Source organism: Dermochelys coriacea, chromosome 14, assembly GCF_009764565.3.
Source record: "Dermochelys coriacea isolate rDerCor1 chromosome 14, rDerCor1.pri.v4, whole genome shotgun sequence".
NCBI lineage: Eukaryota > Metazoa > Chordata > Testudines > Dermochelyidae > Dermochelys > Dermochelys coriacea.
This window is the reverse complement of record NC_050081.1, coordinates 688,390-712,060: the sequence shown is the minus strand read 5'-3', so window position 1 is coordinate 712,060 and position 23,671 is coordinate 688,390. Positions and strand designations below refer to the sequence as shown.

The 23,671-nt window shown below is 44.2% G+C and overlaps 1 protein-coding gene and 1 long non-coding RNA gene across 2 annotated transcripts; one reads left to right on the top strand and one right to left on the bottom strand.

The window, feature by feature from the left end:
* Positions 1 to 469: 469 nt before the first annotated feature.
* LOC122456592 lies at positions 470 to 22,567 on the top strand. The gene is made up of 3 exons (XR_006275543.1): positions 470 to 1,066; positions 1,369 to 1,449; positions 21,375 to 22,567. It is a non-coding gene; the product is annotated as an uncharacterized LOC122456592 (long non-coding RNA).
* On the bottom strand, positions 16,735 to 18,879 carry MYADML2 (myeloid associated differentiation marker like 2). The gene has a single exon (XM_038372351.2). The coding sequence runs from the start codon at positions 18,455 to 18,457 to the stop codon at positions 17,549 to 17,551; it is 909 nt and encodes a 302-aa protein (XP_038228279.1). The 5' UTR covers positions 18,458 to 18,879; the 3' UTR covers positions 16,735 to 17,548.
* Positions 22,568 to 23,671: the final 1,104 nt, after the last annotated feature.

Sequence of the window (23,671 nt, the reverse complement as noted above, 5' to 3'; positions counted from 1 at the left end):
AGAGCCCCTCAGGTCTGGATGGACGTAGGGAGAACCTGGCTCAGAGCCCCTCAGGTCTGGACGGACGTAGGGAGAACCTGGCTCAGAGCCCCCTCAGGTCTGGACGGACGTAGGAGAACCTGGCTCAGAGCCCCTCAGGTCTGGACGGACGTAGGGAGAGCCTGGCTCAGAGCCCCTCAGGTCTGGTCGGACGTAGGGAGAACCTGGCTCAGAGCCCCTCAGGTCTGGACGGACGTAAGGAGAACCTGGCTCAGAGCCCCTCAGGTCTGGACGGACGTAGGGAGAACCTGGCTCAGAGCCCTTCAGGTCTGGACGGACGTAGGGAGAACCTGGCTCAGAGCCCCTCAGGTCTGGACGGACGTAGGGAGAACTTGGCTCAGAGCCCTTCAGGTCTGGACGGACGTAGGGAGAACCTGGCTCAGAGCCCCTCAGGTCTGGATGGACGTAGGGAGAACCTGGCTCAGAGCCCCTCAGGTCTGGACGGACGTAGGGAGAACCTGGCTCAGAGCCCCTCAGGTCTGGACGGACGTAGGGAGGGCCTGGCTCAGAACACCCCGGGTCTAGATGGACAGTTGAATGCAGATATGGGGATGATACTGTAATAAATGCCAGGGACAAGGTCAGCCATTAGGCAGACCTAGGATCAGGTGAGTGTTAACATAGGGTGGCTACAAACTGTCAGAGCAGCAGATCAGCCTCTTACTATGACAAGGGGAAGGGCCCGTAGCAGGACTCATGTCATTTCGTATATGGGCACTGGGGAATTTGTTGTGATTAGCCAGTTTTGAAAGGATGTTGTTGCCACCCGATTTGGACATTACTTTTCTTGGGAGCACTATGGCAACTTTGGTTGGCAGGGAGCTGGTGCCAGAAGCATCCTTAGTTCATACAGCAGTATCATCACCATAGATACCCCCATCACCTGCTGAAATCCAGGGATTTACTATACCAATAGGGCGGCTTTTACCTGATCCTAAAAGTTGTTCTGACCACAGCAGATCAGGAGAAAGAACCTGCTATTCATCCACCCAGGTCCTGTCACTTATATGCAGTGCCCTCTATATCAGTGGGTCTCAAACTTTTGTACTGGTGACCCCCTTTCACACACCAAGCTTCTGAGTGCAACCCCCCTTTATAAATTAAAAACACTTTTTAATATATTTAAAATCATTATAAATGCTGGAGGCAAAGTGGGGTTTGGGGTGGAGGCTGACAGCTCGCAATCCCCCATGTAATGACCTCATGACCCCCTGAGAGGTCCCGACCCCTAGTTTGAGAACCCTTGCTCTATATGCTTGAGAGACCCTCTCTGTGTTTATGTAAAATAGAAGTTGCAGTGCTGACATTAACATGATTTATACTTAACAGGAATAGACTGGCAAAGGGCAAATCTGATGAGGCACAAGATTAGAGAATGCAGCCCACAGCATTGATGAGACAAAGAGCTAGGTAAGTTTACAAAATTCAATTAGATTTGTAAATGGCTAAGTATAACACCTGTAGTGAGCCCAGTTAGGATATCACAATATTATTATTTGTTACATGTATTGCAGCATTGTGCTGAGTGCTCTACTAGCATATAGGAAGAGGTAAATTGGTCTCACAGCATAGGTGGGTCTTGAGGGATTTGAAGAAGATGGGGTTGTGTCCTTATGGATCAGTTCAGGGAGGCCATTACACATATAAGTATCTCACAACTGAGGATGACAATATAGTGGCTTTCAAACCCCATGCACCAGGGAATGAGCTGATCACCAGCTTGGTTAGGGTCAAGAGAAGAAGAACCTCCCCACACCCCTGACACCCCCCAAAAAAGGGTAGAATTGTATATTTGGGTCATCATAAAAGGTTTGTGCCTTTTTTTGAAGCATCCAACATTGGCCACTGTCAGAGGCAGGATATCAGATTGAACTATGTGGATTATATAAAATACAATGAGTTTTGCATTCTTAACCAATTATCTCTTGTAAAGCTCAGCTGACTGCAGCTTCCATTTGCCTTCCCACTTACCCACACACACAGTTCTTGAGCCTCCTGCTGTCCATCCCTCAGGGAAAAGAGTTGGGAGGGGAAGGGATTCTGTATTGGCCTGGAGGTGAGTAGGATGGTGCTTCAAGTTGATAAGTGAAAATGAAATAAACATATTCTCTGAAATGGAAGAGTGTTTTGTCCATAACATCACCTTGAGCTCACTTGGATGAAGAGGACCATCGAGATTAAGCTGTTTTTGTATTTGCTCATGTAGACTGGCAAATCTGGACAGTTGCCAGATTGTGGAAATCAAGTCCTGTTAATTACAGCATTTCATAAAACTGCATGAATACTGTACCTCTTGGTCCTGGACTCTATCACTTCCTGGCCTGTGACTAGATTGTGCATATATTGAAATAGGAGGGAAGCGTGGGGATGGGTGTGACGTTCCCCTCTGGTGTTATCTGGACCGGTACTCTGTTAGGTTACTCCAATCCTTGACTCTGGGAGCCAGTCTTACCCTGTTCTGCTGTAAGAACCCCCATTCCTGGGCTGTTAACGCACAGCCTCTAGCATATAAACTGCTCCTTGGATTGTGCAACCAAATGGCATTAACCAATATCTCTGGTCCCAGACACAACCCTAGGAACTTCCGTCTTGCAGAGTCCATTTATGCCCACTGGACACTGCAAGCTTATATGAGTTAGTCAATTTAACAAAGAAATTGATATGTACTGGGCTTGTAATCCCAAGGGGAGTCTCTGACATGCTTCAAACCAAACGCACTGCTTCAGGTAGAATAAACAAACATTTATTAATTATAAAGATAGGTTTTAAGTGAATATAAGTCAAAACATAAGTCAGATTTGGTCAAATGAAATAAAAGCAAAACACATTCTAAGATGATCTTAACACTTTCAGTGCCCTTACAAACTTATATGCTTCTCACCACAGGCTGGCTGGTTGCTCTTCAGCCAGGCTCTCCCCTTTGATCAGCACTTTGGTCACTTGGTGTGGTGTCTGTAGATGTGGTGGAAGAGAGAGGAAGAGCATGGCAAAGTCTCTCCTGTTATCATGTCCTTTCTTTCCTCTTGGCTTTGCCCACCCCCTTCAGAGTCAGGTGAGCATTACCTCATTGTTGTGGCAAGCTGACCAATGGAAGTGGGGGTGACTCACTCGAGAGTCCAACAGATCCTTTTGTTGTTGCCTAGGCTAGCATCCTTTGTTCCTGTGAGGCTGGGCTGAGTTTGTCCCATACATGTCCTGATGAGGTGTGAACTGCCCCTCTGCTTCTGGAGAGTTTTTGTCTGGGCTTGCTTTAAGCCATGAAGATACATTTTCAGCCTCATAACTATATACATGAAATTATAACCTATAACATTACTATACCATTACTGTAACAACAATTACTATAACATCACTATGACAACAATGCTCAGTACGTCATGAGCCTTCCGAAGATACCCGACATGAAAACTTTGCATTAGATACCGCACAATCATACTATAAGGATGAACATGGAGGTGCTAGATGTTCCCCGGAAGTACAGAGTGTCACAGTGGGATCTGGATTTTATTTCACAGAAACAAAGGATCAGATTTTCAAAAGAATTCAGCATCCATATAGGCACCCAGATAATGTGAGCTCTTTTGAAAGTCTCCCCCTTAAATTTGCCTCATCTCTGGGAGTTTCTTCAGGATGAATAGAAAACAGCTGTGGAGATTTGCAGTTACTCAGCACAGGACTGAAAACAGCTAGGAATGTCTCAGCACACTGTGTTAGTTTTCTGTGTTGGGCAGAGGCAATTTAGGGGTCAGCCTGCCATGTGTTCATTCTCCACATTCTGGGAATATTTTAATCTGGTGGAATCTTTTTACTCAACTGTCAGTTCTTTAGAATGTGGCTGCATGTAGAAAGGTGAGACCTTTATAAAGGAAACAGAGATGAAGGAAGGACATGTGTTGGAAAACTTGTTAGCTCTTTGTACAGACCATCCTGTCTGCCAGTCCTATGAAACATGTTTTATCCAACACAATTTCAGGAAAGAACTTTGAGAGAAAAATCATGTTTTTAGCCCTAATTTGGTTTATCTGTTTGTAAAATATGTACTATATGTGTCTATAAAAGCCTCTACTCTCCAGTTCTTAATGATCTGCTATTGCTAATTCTTTTGTTTTAAATTCATCTTTATTGTGTTGATACCTAGTTGCTCCTCTTCTTTCAATGTGAAATGTTTGGGTGATATTTGTAGTTGATTCTGAAAATGTCCTGGCTCAATGTATGGTGTTTCTGATGTCACTATTATTTTGGTGCCGTGTTCTATTTTGGCACTTTCATGCCTGTTCTTTCTTCATTAATTGGTGCTTTCCTCTTTGTGTTGGTGCTTCTACTTGCCAGTGCAGTGATGCTCTGGCCCCAGAATTGTTCTCAGCACACCTGTGCCTGAGATATGGCCTTTTGGTGCCACAAACTTTATTAGGCAGCTCTAAGACTATTCAGCATCCCAGTGCCTGCTCCACGATTTCAGTGTCAAATTACTTAGTAGTGTGCCTTGGTACCTCTTTTGGTGCTTGTTTCTCTGTCGCTCCAACTCTTCTCTCAATAGACCAGTTTTTCTTCTCTTATCTTGGTATGTATAGCGTCTAAAATAGAAGGAAGGCTACTCAACAGCTCTGAACTCTGTCATTTCCTCTGAACATGGAGAGGGAGACTAACCATGTTTATTCCCTCATATGCCTTGGAGTCAAGTGCTATTCACAGAGGAGCCAGATACATCAACAGGTTTCACCTGAGCACTGGAGAAAGATGGCGATTGCCTCCAAGCCTTGCTTGGGGCACTTGAAGTCAACTCCTTTAAGTCTGGCACAAATATGCCATGGAATGCTTTGGCAGGGAGAGGGGGGGAGCTTGAGTCAGCCAAGACGATTGAGATTTGGACTCTGTCAATGCTGCCCATGTTCGTGCAGACCCATCCTCCTAGTAAGATCAGCTGGGCAACTTCACCATTGAAAATGAGGGCTGTGGCAAGTGACAGCTTCTCAGAACAATTGAGGCCATCCCTGGAAGTCAGTGGCACTGATCTCAGATTTATTTGAGGCAGAGTGTAGGAATATAGGCCTACATTGAGCCTCAGTGAACGGTTTTTTTAAATTGTTTGTATATTAGCATGAGGAATAGATCCAAAGCATGTGACCAAAAAGAATGAAATCATGAAATAGAAGAGTTGTTTGTGTTAAACTTGTAGTGATTCTTGAAATACCAGTGTTATCTTATTTAAGGTTTGGGTTGAGGTAATCAGAATAAAGAAAACATGGTTAACTGGGCACCAGGTGCAGTAAATAATTGCTTATACAGTATATGGTTTGTTTAAAAAAAAAAAAAAAGCCTAGTCCAGTGGTTGGGGAAAAAATATGGCAAAATTAGATAAGGAGGCCTTGAAAAGGGGGTCTGCCATTAATATTATCTGAACTGGGCAAAAGGACAGCATGCACAGTAGGGATGTAAATATCGTTTTAAAAAGTACCCGTTTAAACTATTAAAATTATGTCGGTCAAATGTTTGTTAACACGACGGGGGTTGGGACAGACGCATGGTGGGGCTAGGGGTCTGGGACTACTGCATGGCAGAGGTCTGGGGTCAGGGCTGCCGCCCAGCTCCACACAGCAGGGGTCCAGGGTCAAGGCTGCACATCTGTTTTAAACATTAACTGCAATATATTAATGGTAAGACTAATTCTTATCGGTTAACCATTTAATATTTTATATCCCTAGTGTGCAGCCCTAAAACTGCCTCCTCTGGTTTTGGCTAAGGTCTGATAACCATCACTTGTTTATTATAGGTTTCAGAGTAGCAGCCGTGTTAGTCTGTATTCGCAAAAAGAAAAGGAGTACTTGTGGCACCTTAGAGACTAACAAATTTATTAGAGCATAAGCTTTCGTGAGCTACAGATTTCCACTCTATACGGCTAAATTCACGAAAGCTTATGCTCTAATAAATTTGTTAGTCTCTAAGGTGCCACAAGTACTCCTTTTCTTTTTGCGAATACAGACTAACACGGCTGCTACTCTGAAACCTGTCATTATGCAAGGCACTGAATTTAGCCGTATAGAGTGGAAATCTGTCCGACGAAGTGAGCTGTAGCTCACGAAAGCTTATGCTCTAATAAATTTGTTAGTCTCTAAGGTGCCACAAGTCCTCCTTTTCTTTTTGCGAATACAGACTAACACGGCTGCTACTCTGAAACCTGTCATTATGCAAGGCACTGAATTTAGCCGTATAGAGTGGAAATCTGTCCGACGAAGTAAGCTGTAGCTCACGAAAGCTTATGCTCTAATAAATTTGTTAGTCTCTAAGGTGCCACAAGTCCTCCTTTTCTTTTTGCGAATACAGACTAACACGGCTGCTACTCTGAAACCTGTCATTATGCAAGGCACTGAATTTAGCCGTATAGAGTGGAAATCTGTCCGATGAAGTGAGCTGTAGCTCACGAAAGCTTATGCTCTAATAAATTTGTTAGTCTCTAAGGTGCCACAAGTACTCCTTTTCTTTTTGTTTATTATAGTGTATAAAAAGACAAATTGTTTAGGGATATAAGGAATGGTGTCCCTGGCCTCTGTTTATCAGGGGGTGGAGATGGATGGCAGGGGAGACATCACTTGATCATTACCTATTAGGTTCACTCCCTCTGGGGCACCTGGCATTGGCCACTGTCGGCAGACAGGATACTGGGCTGGATGGGCCTTTGGTCTTACCCAGTGTGACCATTCTTATGATCTTATATTTCTTATTCTTTGTCAGAGCTTTTCCTTACTCCTTTGGAGTCTTACCATGAAGAGATGGTATTTCTTGAGCTTGATTCTGTTGTGAGTATTTGGTATGCTTGTAATTGTATTGTTGGTAAAATATCAAATATGGGTGTATTTGTTTGTATTGATATTTTGGACATGACCAACATCCATAGGCGCCAACTTCTCATGGCGCTGGTGGGTGCCCGTATCCCCCCGCCCGCATTCCAACCCCTTTCCCCAAAGTCCCCGCCCCAACTCCAACTCCTCCTCCTCCCTGCCCCATTGTACCCCTTCCCAAATCTCCACCCCAGCCCCGCCTCCTCCCCTGAGTGCGTCGTGTCCCCCCTCTCTCCCAGTACTTGATGCGTGAAACAGCTGTTTTGTAGCAGCAAGCGCTGGGAGGGAGGGGGGAAAAAGTGGGCATGCAGTGCGCTCGCTGAGGAGGCGCAGATGAGCTGGGGTGGAGGGGCGGGGAACTGCAGGTGGTTGCAGAGCACTCACCAATTTTTCCCCATGGGTGCTCCAGCCCCGGAACACCCACGGAGTCGGTGCCTCTGCCAACATCAAGTGGCCTTTGGACTAATAAAGAAATTCTTGTGTGGAAACTAAGTCATGGTAAACCTTAATAAACGTACTAGAGAAATTTTTTTCCACTACTGAGCCTCTACACAAAAGACCAAGGCAGGAGAAAAAGAGAGAGCCTAAGGGCATGTCTACACTTGCTCTTTAAAGCGCAAAAAGTTGCTTTGTTTTGCAAAAAACTCTGGAGCATGTACGCTTGCCAATTACTTTTTCTGCAAACAGAAAACCACCTCCACAAGAGGCGTACGGTTCTTACCAGTGATACTTTTGTGGTGATGTTCAAGTGAAGACTCATTCTTCCTGTTTACACAGCTTTTAGCCTCCAGCGGATATCCCATAGTACCTAGTTGACTACTCTGGCCAGAAGCTCTGCTGCTCCAGTGGTGTAGCCAGGTGGAAAAAACAGGGGGAGTGGAGATAAAAAAAGGTGCCACCCCCGGTACTCACCCAGCGGCACTCCAGGTCTTCAGCAGCATTTCGGCATCGGGTCCTTCACTCGCTCTGGTCTTCGGCACTGAAGGACCCGCCCCCCCACCACCACAATGCTGCCGAAGATCGGAGCGAGTGAAGGACCTGACACCGGAGTGCTGCTGAAGACCCGGAGCACCGCCGGGTGAGTAAAAATTTTAAAGGTGCCAAGAAATTTAAAAAGGCACCACTTCTGCTCGGTGGGGGAGTGGCTGCTGCCCCGCTCCCCCCAGCTATGCTACTGTGCTGCTCTGACGCCAGGTAAACCGATGTCTGCCCCTCCCCCTGTAAAGCCTCGGCAGTGTTCCATCTCTCTCTCTCTCTCTGTCCCTCTCATACACATATTTACTTTCCTCCTTCATGGGGTTTCGTTTTTATTGTTTCTTAACTTACAATAAAACATAAACCTGAGCTCAATCTTTCTCCTGAGTTTGGATGCTCCTCAGGATTTGCTTTGCAGAGTGTCAGTCAGATTCCCTCCTTTCTTCAGACAGCCACTGAAACCTTAGCATATCCCTGGTCAGGAGCTAATAGGACCTGTTTGGTCTGCCTGCAAGGATGCATCAGCAGAAATAATTGCATTTCTGTACAGGATCCTAACACCTGACATCAGGGGGAACGATCAGAAGAGTCAAAAATGATTTGAGAGCTGGGAAAAACCTGCCTTGCAGTAAGAGACTAAAGAAGATCATTTTACTTAGTTTATCCAAGAGAAGGTTAAGAATTGACTTAATTATGATCTATAAGTACCTAATCAGGGAAAAGTCTTTACTTCAAGACTGTATGTCTTTCTAAAATATGTGCTGTAGGTCAGCCAGAAGTTATAAGTTGGATGAAGGAGTTATTGGGTGCAAATGTAAGGCCTCTGTTCAAACAGGGGTGTAGTTCTTATTTTTTTAAGTGCAGGCACTCTGCTGCTCCCACGGACGTGACCCCCTCTTGCCAGCTTCTCGCAGCATGTTACTGTATAAGATGGCCTCCAAGCAGTGTGACCTTGCACGTATAGTGTGTGCAAGGTCCAAAGTGCAGGAATACTGTTTCACATGTTCCCACCCCAAGCCTGTTACATGGGACATCAGAGGAGATGATCATAGATGTGTAGGACTGGAAGGAACCTTGAGAGGTCTTCTAGTCCAGTCCTCTGCACTCCTGGCTGGTACTATCTAGACCATCCCTGACAGGCATTTGTCTAACCTGCTCTTAAAAATCTTCAATAATGGAGATTCCATAACCTCGCTACACAATTTATTCCAGTGCTTAACTACCCTGACCATTAGGAAGTTTTTCCCAATGTCCAACCTAAACTGCCCTTTTTGCAATTTAAGCCCATTGCTTCCTGTCCTATCTTCAGAGGTAGAAGAGAACAGTTTTTCTCTCTCCTCCTTGTAACAACCTTTTATGTACTGGAAAACTGTTATGTCCCCCCCTCAGTCTTCTCTTCTCCAGACTAAACAAACCCACTTTTTTCAATCTTCTTTCATAGATCATGTTTCTAGCTCTTTCATAATTTTCTTTTTTTTTTTTTTGCTGTTCTCTGGACTTTGTCCATATCTTTCCTGAAATGTGGCACCCAGAACTGGACACAATACTCCAGTTGAGGCCTAATCAGCATGGAGTAAAATGGAAGAATTACTTCGGGTATGTGTCTTGCTTGCAGAATGATGTTTGGTTTTTTTGCAATAGTGTTACATGGTTGACTCATATTTAGCTTGTGATCCACTATGACCCCAGATCCCTTTCTGCAGTACTCCTTCCTAAGTCATTTCCCATTTTTATGTGTGCAACTGATTGTTCCTTCCTAAGTGGATACTTTGCATTTGTCCTTATTGTCCTTATTGCATCCTATTTACTTCAGACCATTTCTCCAGTTTGTCTAGATCATTTTGAATTTTAATCCTGTCCTCCAAGCACTTGCAACCCCTCCCAGATTGGTGTCATGTTCAAACTTTATAAGTGTTTGCTGTATGCCATTATCTAAACCAGCAGTACTCAAACTTCATTGCACCGCGACCCCATACTGACAACAAAAATTACTATACAACCCCAGGAGGAGAGACCAAAGCCAGAGCTTGCCCAAGCCCCCCCAAGGGTGGGGGCAAAGCCTGACACTGCCTTGAGGTGGGGGGGCCAAAGCTTGACTGTGAACCGCACATAACTACTCTCTGGGAACGGTTTTCCAACCAGTTATGTACCCACATTACAGTAGCTCCATCTTGGTTGTATTTCCCTAGTTTGTTTATGAGAAGGTCATGCGAGACAGTATCAGAAGCCTTACTAAAGTCAAGATATACCACATCCAGTGCTTCCTCCCTATCCACAAGGTTTGTTACCCTGTCATAATGGTCCTGTCTGGCTTTAAAAATATATGAATCTATAAGAGCTCTGGATCTCTCTAAAGGGTCCTAAAGCCCGTTACACTGCCCAAATCAAACACAGGAGAAACATCAGGTTATTTCTTTTAGGTCAGTAAAAAGTAAGTGCAGTTTTTCTGCTCCTCCCTCTTACTCTTCTTCTTAACAAATTAAAGAGTCTTTGGACCAAATTCAATTATGGCAGAATAGGTGAAGCTCCCCAAGGACTAAATTTGATCCCTGGTGTTTTTAATTTAGCTTTGGATGGAACTGTATAGAAATGGCCATAGTGGATCAGACCTGCAGCCCATCTAGTCCAGTATTCCATCCCTGACAGTGGCAACAAAAGATGCTTTAGAGCAGTGGTTCTCAAACTTATTTGATCATGCCCCCACTTCTTTGTGTCCATAGTAGTTTACGTAATACACATCCTTGCCAGGCAGGTACATATACCGATTAAAGGGGAAAAAAAAAAGCAACTTTCACTACATATTAAAAACAGCAAGGCATTGATTCAAACAGAGCCAACAGTCCATTGTCATAAGAGCAAAAGTAAAACTGTGATTGTGGTCGATGCTTAGAATTAAATGTGCGCACTGCGTCGTAGCAAACGAATTAACATACAGATGGCAACAATTTTGTATAATGCTATGCAAGCTTAACAGAAATCTGTCAAAATACACAACACCATCTGGAGTCAAGTGCACAGTGCTATATGAGGATCTGTTATGTCTGGAGAAATCAACTTTGCTAATTATTTATTGGTGTGGATAAAATATGCCCAGTAAAGTTTGTTTTTTTCCCTAAAGCTTCTCACGCCCTCACAGAATATATTTTGCACACACACACCCCTCCAGTGAGGCCTTCCCCACATTTTGAGAACCTCTGTTTTAGAAGAAGGTGCAAGAATTAGGTAAGAATATCTCACATTAGGCTGATGTGGGATAGTCTACCTCCTCCAGTGTGAGGCCATTATATAGGAACATGCTGTGAGGGGCTGGCTGGGTGGGGTCACATCATTGGGGGCAGAGTACCTTCACTTAAAAAAATCAGAACTACACCCCTGTTTAAAGAGAGTGTTTCAAACCCTGAAGGGTGAAAATTAATATCTCTGCCAAAATGTGTTACAATTAATATCTGTATCAGAGGGGTAGCCGTGTTAGTCTGGGGATCTATAAAAGCGGCAAAGAGTACTGTGGCACCTTATAGACTAACAGCCGTATTGGAGCATAAGCTTTTGTGGGTGAATACCCACTTCGTCAGATGCATGTAGTGGAAATTTCCAGAGGCAGATATAAATATGCAAGCAAGAATCAAGCTAGGGATAACGAGGTTAGTTCAGTCAGGGAGGATGAGGCCCTCTTCTAGCAGTTGAGGTGTTAATAACTGGATATTCTTATCAATATAAATGTCCAGTTTCTGTATGGATTCTCCCCCTCCTCTCCTACGTGGATGCCTCTAATTATTTTTGTTCCCCTTTTCTGGCTGGCAGATGAGGCAGCTTAATCTAAATGTACTGTCCCTGATGAGGATTCCTCTTAGATTAATCAAATGGGTGTCATGGGTTCCAGATTAGTCTTCTTTCTTGTCAAGGCTACGGAGCTACTTGCACCTCCTTCCCTTTTCTTGTGTCTCTGAGTGCATACCATCAGGCATTAGGGCTTTTGCTCTTACCTGTCTTGGGGTAAGACAGGTATTATAGGAGACTAAGGGGTAATTTCACAATTCTCCCACTATTGAACAGAGGTCTGGGCACAATGTGCTGCATTGTGGGGGGAGGGGATAAAGTGGGGCCCATGCTGAGCCATATCTCCTCTCCCACTCCTCCTCGCCCCAGCATGCCCTGGAACCAGAACTGTGCAGGGGTGACCCCCCCCCACTTCACTCTGCGGGCACTAGCATCCAGGTGGTGCATCCCTCTCTCTATGTTGCCTTGGTAGAAAACTGGAGAGAGGAGCCAGCTGGAGACACCAGCTGGTAGGAGCAGAAGTAGCCAAAGCTGGGACTTTTGTACATTGAAAGAACTTTCTACAGTTTTGACTAGACATGTGCTAAAAGTCTTCTGCCCAGCATTGCAACACACCACCTCAGAAACCCTACACAGAAAAATATGTTAGCATCCAGATCCACATTCACCACCAAGCATACTCACATCAATCACACTTCTTCTTAACATCTTATTTGCTCCTTTGATGGCTACAGCTGCGCAGACATTGTCACTGATCAGTGCACAATACCTAGATTGTTCCTAAGACGTGACCTTATTTAGGTGTCTGAGTTGAAGTTAAAAGAAAAGGAGTACCCGTGGCACCTTAGAGACTAACAAATTTATTAGAGCATAAGCTTTCGTGAGCTACAGCTCACTTCATCGGATGCATGAAGTGAGCTGTAGCTCACGAAAGCTTATGCTCTAATAAATTTGTTAGTCTCTAAGGTGCCACGGGTACTCCTTTTCTTTTTGCGAATACAGACTAACACGGCTGCTACTCTGAAACCTGAGTTGAAGTTGCATCTTTCTGTGTCTATACAGGACATTGAATTTCACCTGCCTTCCTGCTGCTCAGATACCTCATTCTGCTGGACCTTTCTGCAGTTCCTTACTCTCCTTAGGCCATATCTACACTGCCAAGTTTTGTTAGCATATCTGTATCAGTCAGGGATGTGAAAATATGGAGTCCATAGTGGACATAGTGATCCTAGCAAAACCCCCAATGTAGACACAGCTATGCTGACAGAAGAGAGCTTTTATTAGCACAACTAATATTCAGGAAGGTGGTGTTACTGTGCTGACAGAAAAACTTCTGTCAGCATACACTGTCTACACCAGGAGGCTCTGCCAATATATAGTAGCTATACTGGCAAAACATTTGTAGTGTAGACAAGACCTTAGTCTCCTATAATACATATCATTTTGTATCATTGGCAGATTTTTCCAAGTCCCAGGTAATTAGTTCAGAGTGGTACAGAATCCTCAGAGCAAAAAGATAAACAACAAAAATACAGCCAACCAGAGAAATTTAACCAGGGAGGGAGACTCCAATCAGCCATAGCTGCTGACTCTGTGGGCGCTCCGGGGCTGGAGCACCCACAGAAAAGAAAATAGTGGGTGCTCAGCGTCCACTGGCAGCCCCACAGATCAGCTCCTCTCCACCCCCAGTACCTCCTGCCCACCGCTGATCAGTGGCATTCAGGAAGCTAGGAAGGAGGAGCAGGAGCAGGAAGAAGTGAGGGAGGGGGCAGAGCAGGCAGGAAGAGGCAGGGTGGGGGAGGGAAGAGATGGAGTGGGGGCAGGGCCTGGGATGGAGCAGGGGTCGAGTACCCCCCCTGTAACTGGGGAAGTCAGCGCTATGACATTCCCTTGTGGTGCTATCTGGACCAGTGATCTGCTAGGCCATTCCAATCCTTGATTCTGGGAGCCAGCCTGACCCTGCTCTGCTGTGAGAACCCCCACTCCTGGGCTGTTCACACACAGCCTCTGGCATGTAAGCTGCTCCCAGCTACTTGCAAGCGAATGATGCTAGTCAATATCTCTGGTCCCAGACACAACCCTGGGAACTTCTGTCTTGCAGTGTCCAGTTATGCCCGCTTGACCTTGCAAGCTTATATAAATTCATCAGTTTAACAAAGAAATTGATATGTACCAGGCTTGTTCCCCCTAGGGGAGTCTCTGACACTGCAAACCAAATGCACAGTTTAAGGTAGAATAAACCAACAGATATATTAACTATAAAGGTAGATTTAAGTGATTATAAGTCAAAGCATAACAAGTCAGATTTGGTCAAATGAAATAAAAACAAAACACATTCTAAGCTGATCTTAACACTTTCAAAAAGAAAAGGAGTACTTGTGGCACCTTAGAGACTATGGAGAGGAAGATGATGTCTGTCTGTATCTGTACGAGTTTTTTCATGAAGTTGACAGATTTCCACTCTATACGGCTAAATTCAGTGCCTTGCATAATGACAGGTTTCAGAGTAGCAGCCATGTTAGTCTGTATTCACAAAAAGAAAAGGAGTACTTGTGGCACCTTAGTTGGAGAGGAAGATGATGTCTGTTTGTATCTGTACGAGATTTTTCATGAACTTGACAGATGCCTAAGGTGCCACAAGTACTCCTTTTCTTTTTGCGAATACAGACTAACACGGCTGCTACTCTGAAACTTAACACTTTCAGTGTCCTTACTTTTCAGTCAGGCTCTCCTCTTTGATCAGCATTTCAGTTGCTAGGTGGTGGTGTCTGTAGATGTAGGTGGAAGAGAGAGAGCAAGGCAAAATATCTCTCCCTTTTATCATGTCCTTTCTTTCCTCTTGGCTTTGCCCCCCCCCCTCAGAGTCAGGTGAGCATTACCTCATTGCAGTCCCAAACTGCCCAAAGGAAGGGGATGATCCCTTGAGGGTCTAACAGATTCTTTTGTTGCTGCCTAAGCCAGTGTTCATTGTTCCTGTGTGGCTGGGCTGGGTTTGTCTCATCCTTGCCCTGAGGAGGTATGAACTGCCTCTCTGTTCTTGGAGAGTTTTTGCGTGGGCTTGCTTTAAGCCATGAGGATACATTTTCAGCCTCATAACTATATACATGAAATTATAACCTGTAACCTTACTATAACATTACTTAACAATTACTATAACATCACTATAATAACCGTGCTCAGTGCATTATGGGCCTTCTGAAGACACCCAACATGACAAACTTTGAATTGGATACCACACAATCATTTTATAAACATGAACATGGGGGTGTAGGGTGTTCCCCCGAGGTACAGAGTGTCACAGATGCCTCTGCACTCAGGCCTCACTGCACACTGCACGTAGCGATGTCATCTCCAGCAATAAACAGCGCCTGTTAGCTGGACACCTGTCACTGGTGACCAACTCCCTGGGCTCTTACCAGGCCTTTTATATCCATTGCAGATTCCTCAAAGACGTGTTGTCTTAAAGAGACAGTCCCTTTTTCACTTGCACTTTTTACAAAGCAAGCCAATAATTCCTGTACAGAGTTCCACACCTTTCCCAGCATGTGGGCCAAATCCATCCAATAAACAACAACAAAAACAACATACTTAAATACTTTCAGTAAAACCTAGACTAGATGGGATGTGGACAACTTTTTTTTATTTGGTGGGTGATAGAGTTAAAAATATAATACCAATTGAATATTTATTTGAATAGTTTTGTACCATGACTACTTTTGTCCACATTTAATTAAGTGAGATAAATGCACTTCCACATTCGATGTTTTATTCATGCAATCCATAAAACACCCCTAATTATCTAGTACCACACTACATAGTTTTGGTCTCTTTCTATTACTACTGTCCCATTGAGCTGGCTGGCTCCATGTAGCTGGATGCCTTCCAATAGAGCCACTCACTCTCTTTTAGAGCTCCTGTCCAAGCTGGGAATCTGTGCAGGAGGAAAATCCCCTGGAAGGCTTTTGTCTATTGCTCCCTAGTGTGGTGAAAACCCTTTTGGGAAAGGTCTTTCATGCATTTTCTTGTTTGACTGTGGGAACAGCTCTCTGTCTTGGGCTTGATAAAGCTTGTCCCTTGGGTTCGTAGCCAAAATGGTTGCTTCTAACCTGGAGAGAGAGCAGCAGAATCACCCAACATCTCCCATATAGTTTTTCTTTAACTGCCCAAACTCCATGATATACATTCAGACACCGTGAAATGGTTCCTTCCTTCCAGATTGTACCTTCTTCTGAGAGAGAGAGAATGGGATCTTTAGAGACCCTGGTACAGAACATGGTGCTCAGTGGACTTGACTATTAGATTTTGTACACCCATCCTGAGTCATGTTAGACAGCACACACTTTATATATTAAAATATAAACCATAGGCTGTGGTTTTTTGGGAGCGGGGGAAGGTATGCGTAGAAATCTGTGTTGGGGGGGAAATAGAAGAGGAGTGTCTGCTGGTGTATTTTTGGTGGGAAAGGTAAAGTTGGGGAGGCTGTATCTGGGAACGGGAAGGTGGGAGTGTATGGATCTGTGTGGGTGTGTGCATTGTAAGGTTACCCTGTGACTTTATTTCAAATTAAACACATTTAGTTTTGACAATGTGTCATTTTTATATGTGGCTTTTAATCTGACCTCCTGTTAGATTCACACACATTCTGCACAAGTATCTGAATAAAAACAAACTGCTTTGGTTTCTTGCTGGACTGGGAATTCCTTTGGATGAAGAGCAGTTTCCATTGGGTGTAAACCTGAAATCCTGAGCCATGCTATAGGAGACCAGAGAGGGTGTTTGCTGAAGAAGGATTAGGGAGATGACTGTGCAGCTGGCAGGTAAAGCAAAGGACAGAGAGTTAGGTGGACACAGAGAGTTAGGGGGTCCTGGAATCCAATCTGGTCTGAGAAAATTGGCTGGATCCATTAACAATTTAAGCATTTTTTCCCCCAATGAGGCTAAATTCTTGGTAATCAACTCATCTGTAATCTGCAGGGGCCTGGAGCAGTAGGATGGGACCAGGCTATTTCTGTCTCCATTCTTCCCCCCCCCCCCCGAACACATCTTTCATCAGTTCAAATATATAATGGCCTATTAAGCAACTTTTACGTGAGCATGGAGCTATCTCCGGACCCTGCCTCAGTGAACAGTGAGGAGCTCAAACTAAAAGTGGTTATTTTGAGGCCTTGGATCCACCACACACTCCAGTTCTGGATAGTAGAGCTATGACTCAGCAACTTTCACTTCTGTAATGTCTCAGAGTGTACTTAAAAATATCCCTAACCTTTCTAACCTGGCACATGAATAAGGCTATGCTTATTCCACAGTGTATGTGGGCAAGTGAGGGGACTCCTAGTCTTCAAATCAGCATAATTGCTGTAATGTCCTTCTCCCTCAGACCCATTTTGGCTAGAATCTCCCATGTTTATAAGCAATGAATTTCTCACCATAATAGAAATAACATTTTGGGATTTTGAAGGATCCTCGTTCTGTTCTAGAGCTGCTGCTGTCTCTGAACTCCTCAATCTTCCCTGGATACAGTCACTTCTTGGTTAGAGTTCAGTGTTGGTAGCAGTTCCAAGACCTCACTGATCCCTGCTTAATATTTGGCTGATAATCCAGTGGCATACATAGCCACGCTTGCAGCAGACGTTCATGTTTGGCGGAGATGCAAGGATACTATCCAGTTTGCTATGCTATTCCTTTCCCCTATACAGAAGGGATGAAGCAAATGTTGAAGGGTAAGAAAGGTTGTTGTCTTCTTTCCAGACTCATCTGCTGCCCACCCATTATATATTGTTCATTTACTGGTCCAGTCTTAACCTTGAAGTTTGTTGCATTTATTGGTGTGTCTGGCTCAGCAGCTACTTTCTGTAACCCCTGTCTCCAACAACTTGGTTGTTGCTTGAGCCCTGATGGCTTTGCAGGGGCAGCATTGGAATTTAAGGGTGTGAGACAAAGCGGATGCGTTGAGAGTATGCCAAGTCCACAATGTAAAGCACCAGGTTCACATACGTAAATATAGCAATCACCAGTTGGCTGTCCCAGGGGCATTTGCCCTGCGAGCACTGGTAGGGGCGCCATGGGGACCCGTACTTACTATCAAAGCAGAACACTGGCCAGATCACTGCTGCACTCACATACATGAGGATGGCCATGAATGTGTAAATGATCACAAAGCGCTCAAAGGGGCACCGCAGCATTGCTGTCCTTCCCGTGACATTGAAGGCCACTACCACCACTGTCACCACAAAGCAGAAGCCATAGACAGCCACACACCATTGGGTAGCCACATAATTGATGTATTGACTGTCATTTACCAGTGCCCCAAAGATGATGCAGGCCACAAAGGCCTGGACAATTTTCAAGAGGCCAGATACTGTGGCCATGTAGTTGGTCACCTGTCCTGGCTTGGCTCTGGTTAGAAACACCTCCACAGCATAAGCAATGAACATGAGCCCTGCAAAGACACTGGCTGCTATGCGGAAATCTCTCACCTTGCAACTGATGGAATAACAGCCAAACTGGGCAAAATAAAGCGGGTAGATCACAGCCGCAGTGATGGACATGAGTGTGGCCAGCATGGCAAAAGCAGCTGTGAAATTTCCCCAGGAGATGCTCAGGCAGCTGTGGAGACGAGTGAACTCACAGGTTATTATAAAGATGGTGACAGCAAAACAGAAACACCAGACGAACATACAGAAGGTGCCATAGGCTGCACTGAATCCCCCCTGATGGGCCACCAGGCTGAACGTAGTACATCCAAACGCCACTTGCAACAAACGGGCTATTCCCACTGGGGATGCCACTGCTGCTGTGTTCAAATACGGTCCTCCTGAGCTCTCCATCATCTGATCAGAGCAGGTAACAAGGCAGTTGGAGACCCCAAATCTTCCTTTCAGGTTAGCTTAGTTCTCTATCCCTCTGCCAGAATCTTCGCTGAGCGCGTATTTCTGGCAGCTTCTCAGAATAGCTTCATTTTCCTGTAGTAAGATTATTGACTGGTTCTGTTTTCAGGCTGCAGGTATCAGACAGCTATGAAGATCAGCTAACCCAGCGGTATCAGGCAGGATCTGTGAAGATTCTCTTACTCTGTCTTTTCACTGTCTCTTCTTTCAGTCTCTAGCATGATCACTTTCTCCTTGGTGGTTGACATTTTATTCCGTTTTAGCTCTGCAGCTGTAGTGCTCTGCTTTAGTGCTGTAGGAACGCAGCAATATAAATAGTTGGCTATATTAATAGTCCTGGAATGGAATGAACTCTGTCCCCTGAAACTATGATGAGCTGGTGTTAGTTACACTCAAACTGTGAACTCCATCAGGGGTTCCTGATTAACAGCCTGCATTTCCTCTACCGCCTGTTTTGTCATTTAAGCACTGACTGTCTGTCAGCATTCCCAGACCCTGCAGAGGTCTCAGATCCTCTTGGGGAGAGTGCTCAGATCCTACCACACCACAGAACTTGGAATTTGGTCTTGCAGATTCAATGGCACCAGATGGGTATATGGATCTGGTGGGATCACAGAAGCTGTGGGAGGGAGGGAGCTGTGTGGACCCAATGGCACAACAGAGACTAATTAATTTTGCTTCATTTGATATTGGGCACTAGAGTAGTTTGGCAAATGGCCAATGCTATTGTGGTGGATCCCATGCTTTTCCTTGGTGGGGTGGGTCAGGGTGCTGCCCCTGCCCCTGTTCTTGAGCTCCACTAGTGCCCTGGATGGGGAGAAAAGGGGAGGAGGGAAGGGACCCAGGTCTACCTCCTACTCTGGTCTCAGCCCCTTCAGCTTCGCAGTCTTCTTACCCTCTTTCCCCTTGGGCAGGGTTTCTCTTGGTCCTCTGTGCTGGGGAAGTCCTCTGCCCTGCATGGCAGGGTCTCTCTGCCCCAGTACTTTGATCCTCTGGTCCACACCAGTCATCTCCAAACTATAGTTAGCTCTCCTTCCCTTCTCCTGTCTGACTGAAGCAGGGGGGTTTTATTAGGTCTCTGGCAGGGTCTTAATTGGTTCCAGGTGCTCTAAGTAACCTCTAGTCGCCTCTCCGTAGTCCACAGGGAATAAGGCTCTGATCATCCTGAGGCTTCTATACCTCCCATTGAGCAGTCTCCTTCTGTATCAGTGTAGTTAGATGTAGGCCAGTGTCCTGAGGGGCAGCATCCTGGGGCTGAGATAAATGTTTCCATTGCCATTATGATCTGATTCTGTTCTGTGCTTGGCTCCAGCAGCTCTCTTATCTCTGGAACATTATATTCAATGGCTCCTGCCAGCACATGCAGGTTTTTGACCCCTAGGATGGGGTTCACTGATCACTGGGATGCTGAACCTAGAGTGCCCTCTTGGCTTGGGATGGAGGTTTTCTGATCTGTGGAATTTCATGCCCGGTTCTTGTCTCACTGAAGTTTTGTTTGTGCACTGGATGTAAGGGAGTGGAGGAATATGTATTTTATTTACTTCCTTAAAGTGAAACAGGTGGTAAATAAGCTGCATTTTTAGTCTTAGCCAGAAAAGCAGAAAGGGTTAACCCTACAGGAATATGGGAGTATTTGTCACTATAAGGTATTGCTGTTGTTTTGTCCTGGACACCAGTATCAGCCTTTAATATAGGAACACCTTTAGAAATGGGTTGGCTGCTCTCTCTCTTGCTGTGTCCTGTCCTCCTCCTTCCTTTCTCTCTTACTTTAACAGTAAAGTGCAGGTTCCTAGAGCTTTGGGTGACAGGAAGGACTGCAATTGGCAAAATAGGACTAACTTTTGTTCTCCTACCTTTGCAGATTCCCCTTGTATTAGCTATTGACCAGGTGCTTGAAGTGCCCACAGTAATTATGGTAATATTCTTATCCCCCATTCTCAAAGGCTCAGAACTTTCCAAAAAAGCCATTTTGGCATGTTTTTCCCCAGGGTTGGTCTTTACCCGAAGATGGATTATATTTTATGTATTTTAATTTTTGTAAATTTTAATAAAACCCCTGCAGCAATTTCAGAGTGATGGAAGAGAGACAAAAATATACAAAAAAAATCTTCACCCAACTTTTTTAGACCCTGCCACAGCTAAAAAATGAATAGCTGGAGTGTGAAGCTTGGCCTGGACATAGTCCTCAGTAAGAGCTAGCACGTACTGAACATCCACTAAATAGGTATGCACAACTAGGCCCTGGTTTGCAATTGGAACTGTGCAAGTGGGTCTTTGTGTGTGTGTGTGTGTGTGGAGCTCCATGAACTTCAGAGGGACTCTGTTCACTTGCAAGAGTCCATCTGACTAAGGTTTAGGGCTCTAGTCAGTAAAAATGCACTGATTGGTTGAAAGAACTTACAAGCTGTCTTGATGAAGCCTGTGAAATCCCAAAGTATAACTCTTGTAGAGCAGGAGTTCCCACATTTTATCATGACAGCAGAGGGCCTATGACCATCTATGAAGCCCTGACTTCTTGGAACGCAGCCTAAACTACCATCAGATAAAATCATATAGAAAGGTGAGAGATGCTGAGATTGTCTCTTACTAGGTGTCTGTGCAGAGCCAATTCTGATTGGGCCCTTTTTACTTTAGACACTACAGCAGTATAAATAAATAATAATAATGAATTTTTTCCTTGAGCGGCTCCCTAATTCCTTTCTCTCCTATAAAGATTTCCCTGAATCCTTTCTCTGGACTCCAGTCTTGTGTCCTATAATTCAGATTTTTTTATACCATTGATCACAACATTCTTTAAATTTCACTGGAGCAGATTGTCATTCTTCCTGGCTGTTCATTTTCTGTTTTTTGTTCTTTTCAGCCCATTGGACTATGCTTTGTTTGATTAGACTCATGGCTGATAGATCTCCAGGTTCCATCTATAGGGTGAAGCCCGACATTGGAGTCATGCCCCTTCTGAGTACTGGTTAGTCACTTGTCTCGTATACTGGTGCCATTGAGTGGTTACTCAAGGTTTGTATGGCATGAGTCCAGAGAAAGCACTCTATTCCATCTCTTCTTGTTTTCAAGAGTTCTTGATAGTATTCATTGGATGGGGCTGCTTCTGAAGCCAGTTCTATAAATTTATTTTGGTTCCAGACATGTATGTTGTGTGTCATTGTTATTCTGTGAGTATCACATTTCTTACATTATAAAGGTTTTGTGTTTCCCTGCGTAGAATTTTTTAAAACTGTTCAGAGCACCTCTCATTTTATTTGTTACACTTATATTTCTAATTACGTTGTCTGTATTTCTGGCTCCAGCTGTCTCTCTGAGCTGGCATTTAGTGTAAGTAGAGTGGAGACAGAGACTACTCTCCTTTTGAAGATCAGGGGACACGTGTTTCATAGGAGAGACAACTCAGGGCCAGGAGAAGCAAAGATGACTTTGAGCCACATTTTCATTGCCTGAACTCTTGGGTTGGTTGGAGACAAGTGCAGCCCCTACAGCTATTCAAATTTATGGGAGCCCTATGCAGTCTGCACTGAAGCCCAGAATCTTTGTAGCACTCAGCACCCTGGATACTCCCTCCCCAGGACATCTCCCCATACACATTATGCTATGGGATCAGAGTAGGGGTGGCTGGATGCTGCTCTTGTGCCAGAGAAATTCTTCCCCAGCCTGTTGCGATTTCTTTAAATCCCTTCTGTGCTACTAGAGCAGCATATGGGGGCCAGAACGGGCCCTTGAGCTTATACACTTTTTCACTGTCAAACTGGTAGACATGGCTGATTTCTAACAGGAGTAGAAGTAGGCAGGATATTTTAACCTCTGAATTTGGCACTAGTTGACCACTGGTGGAATACTGTGACCCATCCTGGTGTCTACTGTTCGAGGAGGATGTTGATAAATTGGAGAGAGCGTTCAGAGAAGAGCCACAAGTATGATTAAAGGATTAGAAAACATGCCTTATAGCGGTAGACTCAAGGACTGTAATTGGAGTTATCTTAACAGAGAGAGTGTTAAGGGATGACTTGATTACAATCTGTAACTACCAATATTTAACAATGGGCTCTTCAGTCCCCCAGAGAAAGGTATAACATGAGCCAGTGACTGGAAGTTGAAACTAGACAAATACTGAGTGAAATAAGGTGTAGAATTTTAACAGTGAGAGTAATTAACCTTTGGCACAACTTACCCAGCGTCAAGGTGGATTCTCCATCACTGATAATTTTTAAATCAAGTTTGAATGTTTTTCTAAAGGAGGTCAGACTAGATGATCAGAGTGCTTCCTTCTGGCCTTAGAATCTATGAATGTAAAGATTTTTAAACACTTAATATTTGAAACTATTTACTTGAGTTTCAGCTCTGCACATAGTCTGGAACTGTGATCCTGTATTAATCAGTGCCATGGGATGGTGAATTCTGACTACCAAGTTCTGTAACTAGACCGTGCATTATATCCTTTCCATTCCAGAAATAAAACAAACATACTACAAAGGGAACATTGGAATCTAATAATAATTATAATAATGCCAATACTGCCCTCTCCCACACACGTGATCAGAAGAAAACCCCATCCCCAGGAGCAGTATTTAAAACTTTACTAAGACATATGAGCAGTTCTGCGGTCAGCCCTTATAAATAGCATTTACATATTAAAATAAATATGCCCATATTGCCATAGTAGCAGGAGGTTTTTTCATTATTTAAAAAAAATATGTTACAAAACAATATCATTAATTTTATATTTCTTGCTTAATTTTTTAAAAAATAAGTAATAAAAAAGTCATTTTATAAAATAATAAAAAAGTAAATTGAGTATAAGAGTGTCCGTTCCTAGCACATGTCCTTGGTTTGTACATTATGATACATCATGAGATGCTGACCTCTAGGAAGTCATGTAATCCTTCACTTCTAATTGGACAAAAAAAATCCAGTGCTTTTTTCACCATATGTTGTAAGTCTATGATGTGAAACATTCTCAGCAAGGGTAAGAATCCTTTTAGCTCTTGGGAAGGGTTCTCAAAGCTGGTGTTTATGGCATTGCTGCTCCCTGCTTCAGGTCACCTTGTGTAACACAGAAAGAGATTATGAATAGCCAAGACTAGGCCCTGAAGTTTAGAGGTAACGAGTTTCAGTCAAATGGTGTAAGCAAGAATCTGTTCTTTTTTTTTC